Source organism: Schistocerca cancellata, chromosome 1 (assembly GCF_023864275.1).
Source record: "Schistocerca cancellata isolate TAMUIC-IGC-003103 chromosome 1, iqSchCanc2.1, whole genome shotgun sequence".
In the NCBI taxonomy this organism is placed as follows: domain Eukaryota; kingdom Metazoa; phylum Arthropoda; class Insecta; order Orthoptera; family Acrididae; genus Schistocerca; species Schistocerca cancellata.
This window is the reverse complement of record NC_064626.1, coordinates 284,995,793-285,000,374: the sequence shown is the minus strand read 5'-3', so window position 1 is coordinate 285,000,374 and position 4,582 is coordinate 284,995,793. Positions and strand designations below refer to the sequence as shown.

The 4,582-nt window shown below is 45.4% G+C and overlaps 1 protein-coding gene across 1 annotated transcript in view; it reads left to right on the top strand.

The window, feature by feature from the left end:
• The window catches only part of LOC126171303 (uncharacterized), a 30,387-nt gene extending 26,338 nt beyond the window's left edge, over nt 1-4,049 (top strand). The window contains exon 2 of the mRNA XM_049920791.1: nt 2,845-4,049. Coding sequence (XP_049776748.1) covers nt 2,845-3,950 — 1,106 coding nt within the window. The 3' untranslated portion in view covers nt 3,951-4,049. The remainder of the gene's footprint in view (nt 1-2,844) is intronic.
• Nucleotides 4,050-4,582: the final 533 nt, after the last annotated feature.

Here is a 4,582-nt window from a genome sequence, read left to right as displayed (position 1 = left end):
TGCCATATTTAAGGAACCATCTCAGCATTCGTCTTACGTGACTTAGCGAAACAAAGGACAATCTAAATTAAGATGACAGGAAGGGCTGCGCTCCTGGTTGACACGAACACGAGATAATTGTTGTATGCACTCCGATAACGATCGCGGTTAAGTCACTGTGCCGAGACTTGGGCTCTGAGTCCGACGACCATTTCTTCGGCGTGATGTTAACCCCTAAGATACCTACATTCCTTACTGCAATACCTCGCTCGTTCGAGAAAAAAAATCAGATTTTGAATTAAATGTGCTTGTCTCTACCCTGACAGGCAATGGATAATATCCTTCACACTAGTTTAGGTGAGTCAGATATGACCTGGATATGTGGAGAAGTCTACATCTACATCTGTATCTACATCTACATCTATGCTCCACAAGCAACCGTGCGGTGCATGGCGCAGGGTATCCTGTACCACTATCAACCGTTTCCTTTCCTGTTCCACTCGCAAACAAGGAGAAGGAAAAACGACTGTCTGTATACCTCCATATGAGCTGTAATTTCACGTATCTTATCTTCGTGGTCCTTACGCGAAATGTTTGTTGGCGGCATTGGCATCGCTCTGCAGTCAGATTCAAATGCCAGTTCTCTAAATTTTCTCAACAGTGTTCCTCGGAATCAACGTCACCTTCCCTCCATGGATTCTCATTTGAGTTCCCGAAGCATCTCTGTAACACTTGCGTGTTGTTAGAACCTACCTGTAACAAATATAGCAGCCCGCCTACGAATTGTTGCGATACCTTCCTTTGATCCGATCTGGTGCGGATCCAAAGACTGGAGCAGTTCAAAATGGTTCAAATGGCTCTGAGCACTATGGGACTTAACATCTATGGTCATCAGTCCCCTAGAACTTAGAACTACTTAAACCTAACTAACCTAAGGACAGCACACAACACCCAGCCATCACGAGGCAGAGAAAATCTCTGACCCCGCCGGGAATCGAACCCGGGAACCCGGGCACTCGAGCAGTACTCAAGAACAGGTCGCACTATCGTCCTATATGCGGTCTCCTTTACAGATGAACCACACGTTCCTGAGTCATAACAAAGAGTGCTTTATCTCATCGATCGAGGAGGTAAGTCACTCGACTCGTATTCAATTATACGTCCGTCATACAGATTAGATTTCGGGATTTTCTTAAGTCGCTTAACGGAAACGATAACTTTTTTTTTTTTTAGAAAGGAACATAGGTTTTCTTCTCCAATCTGATCTCGCGCTCCATTTCTAATGACATCGCCATCGCCTCGATGTTAAACGCTGCCTCTTTCCTCTCTCCCCTCTTTCTTTCTGTCGCACCTCAACCATTGTATGACTCAAAATTTTGAAAAACACAGCCGTCAGTCGCGAACACTATTAATTTGTAACCTAGGCTTCGGTGTCACAAGGGACGCCTTCTTCGGATAAAATTAAAACTAAATGTTACAGCATAACGTATCAAAAAATACGAAAGCTGCGGTCATACCTGACAGCGTCACATAGAATTAAAATAAAATGCAACAGAGGTGCAAGCCACTAGGGGCTGCCATGTGTCCTCTGCTACAGTCAACACAAAACTGAAACATCATGTGACTTGTGCGCCACGGCAACTTCAAGACAATACCGCCATTGGTGGCTAATTGGTAAAACAAGCTATTTTGTAAACATCTCTCGTAACTGCAGAGAGGGAAATAAACAAACACCTGAACAGTGTACATGAAGTAATTACAATAGCGGGATACTGCATGATATAAAATACAACTAATGAATGACTGGCTGTAGTTCAAAAATTCCAGAGTAAATGCATAAAGAAGACATATACGAAATAATCCATTAAATGACATTACTGCTTGCTATAATAGATACGTTATAAAACAAAAAAGTTTTTTAATTTATGTATATGAGCCGTGAAAAGTAGGAAGAAAAGGTATCTCTGAACCTGCAAGAAGTAGTTGGTACATCAAAGTGTTAGATCTCGTCAAGCAGCGGCTTTATACCATTGAAATAACTTCTTCCGCGCAACTGCACCTGCTCGTTGAGAAAAAGTCCGTCATTCGAAAGTAAATGCTTGAAAATTTCCAGCTCCTCCAAAATATCAAGTTTACGCTCTTTTTTTTCAATATGCAAAATTTCCAACTTCTCAACCTCTTTAGGAGAGTTCTCTGAGTTTAACACGTGATTGGCAAAAGAAGAATTAGGGGCACACGAACCGTTTTCCCTCAGAAAATATTCTTTACAGCGAATTGGAAAGGCACGTCCTGTTTGACCAATATAAATAGGCACCGCAAGTGTCACATGAAGTCTTGTAGACACCATAATTCTGCAGAGGGTTAGTAGTTGACTTTAAATTATGGATGACATTTTTTCTCAAGTTGTTTTTTTGTAGAAAAGGCAAAATTACATTTGTATTTAATTCGAAGCTACCTTTGAATCTGGTATGACTGAGGGCTGTATTTTTCAAAATTTTGTATTAGCCGGCCGCGGTGGCCGAGCGGTTCTAAGCGCTTCAGTCCGGAACCGCGCGACTGCTACGGTCGCACGTTCGAATCCTTCCTCGGGCATAGATGTGTGTGATGTCCTCAGGTTAGTTAGGTTTAAGTAGTTCTATGTTCTAGGGGACTGATGACCTCAGATGTTAAGTCCCATAGTGCTCAGAGCCATTTGAACCATTTGTATTATACAACAGTCGCTGATTGACAGCCATGTTAAAAACCTTAACACTGTATGATTGGCTCGTCCATGGTAACTTAATCCCACGATATGACTATTCACTTTTTGTTTACCAGACTAGCCACTTTTTGATTACTGTAAGTCAAATGTATTCTGTGTTACAGGCTTGAACGGTCTCCATTGTGGGGAAGAATATCTCGAAACCATGAACAGACGTGGTCTGCTACGAACTGCTGCTCCATACCACGCCGTCTACAGGATTGTCGGCCTCACCCCCTTTACAGTGGACGCTACAGATTGCTGTCTGCGGCGATCACCTTGCACTGTAGCGTACGCCGCAATCCTTCTTGTCCTGTGTTTGGCTGCATCAGTAAATGTGGTACACTTCTTGACCGTCGGTCAAGAGCACATTTCTGCCCTCAGGTTCCTGTGGCTAACAGGGACAGCGATAGCAGCTTGTCTGATGGCCGTTGTACCTGTAGCTACAGATCTCTTCGTTAATACCAGCAGATACCAGAGAATACTCAGCCTGTTGTCTTACCGAGACACTAACATTTTGGAATTAAAGCACTCGTCTAATAAACGCGTGACATTTGGCTGCAAACCTCTATACGTAACTGCGTTTGTCCCCTTTCTGTACACTGTAGTGTGGAACGTATTGCAGAAAAGAAGTCTTTACACTACAGCTTCTATGTTCTTTATGCAAGGTCTCATGCTGGCTGCAGTCTCGAAGTATATTATACTAGTTATGCTGGTCACGAATGACTTGCGATGCCTGGAAGAGACCCTGAGAGCAGTGAAGCGGCCGCCCCCAGGCGCGGCGCACTTCCGCGCGCTGCGCAGAGTCTACAGGGCGGTGTGCGGCGCCTCCCACGAGGTGCTGGCGGCCCACCAGTGCTTCCTGGCGGTGTTCACAGGCACACTGCTCGTCTCCACGTCGTGGCACACCGTCTGCTTCCTGCTGTGCTCTGACCACCAGCTGCAGCAGGTCGTTTTCCTCGTGTGGCACACGTCGCTGCTGCTCTCGGTGTTGGTGTCTTCACACGCGCTCTACGAGGCGCAGGCGTCGATCGCCGCCACGGTGTGCAGGCGTCTGCAAGACGTCCGCACCGCCAGCCCGGATGCGAAGGAGCTTCGCCACTTCCTGTTACTGGTACGGAGTCTCCGTCCGGAGCACCGCATCTTCGGAGTGGTCCCTCTGGACTTGAGGCTGGTAGCCACCTTCCTGTCGACGTACACAACATACACAGTGATTCTAATGACTTTTTAACATTGTCTCGGTTTCACCAACTGTTCGGTTACGGCCCGGAGAAGAAACAGTGAAGTAATTTGACCACAGTATAGCCTACAAACGTATGGCTCCGAAGTTAGATGCATAAATAAAATCTTCTTGTATTTCCAGCCACATCAAGGATTAAAGAGCTGTACGAAATTGCAACAAACATTTTTTTCCTTACTGATTGTTACTTTCCCCCTGTCTCCTCTACTCCTCCGACCTATACAAAACACGGGACTAGAATCGTCCGGCCACAACTGCGGGCTAATTGAGTACTCTGGGAGGTGGCTCATTTTTAACTGTTGTTGTTGTTGTTGTTGTGGTCTTCAGTCCTGAGACTGGTTTGATGCAGCTCTCCATGCTACTCTATCCTGTGCAAGCTTCTTCATCTCCCAGTACGTACTGCAGCCTACATCCTTCTGAATCCGCTTAGTGTATTCATCTCTTGGTCTCCCTCTACGATTTTTACCCTCCACGCTGCCCTCCAATACTAAATTGGCGATCCCTTGATGCCTTAGAACATGTCCTACCAACCGATCTCTTCTTCTAGTCAAGTTCTGCCACAAACTCCTCTTCTCCCCAATTGTATTCAATACCTCCTTATTAGTTATGTGATCTACCCATCT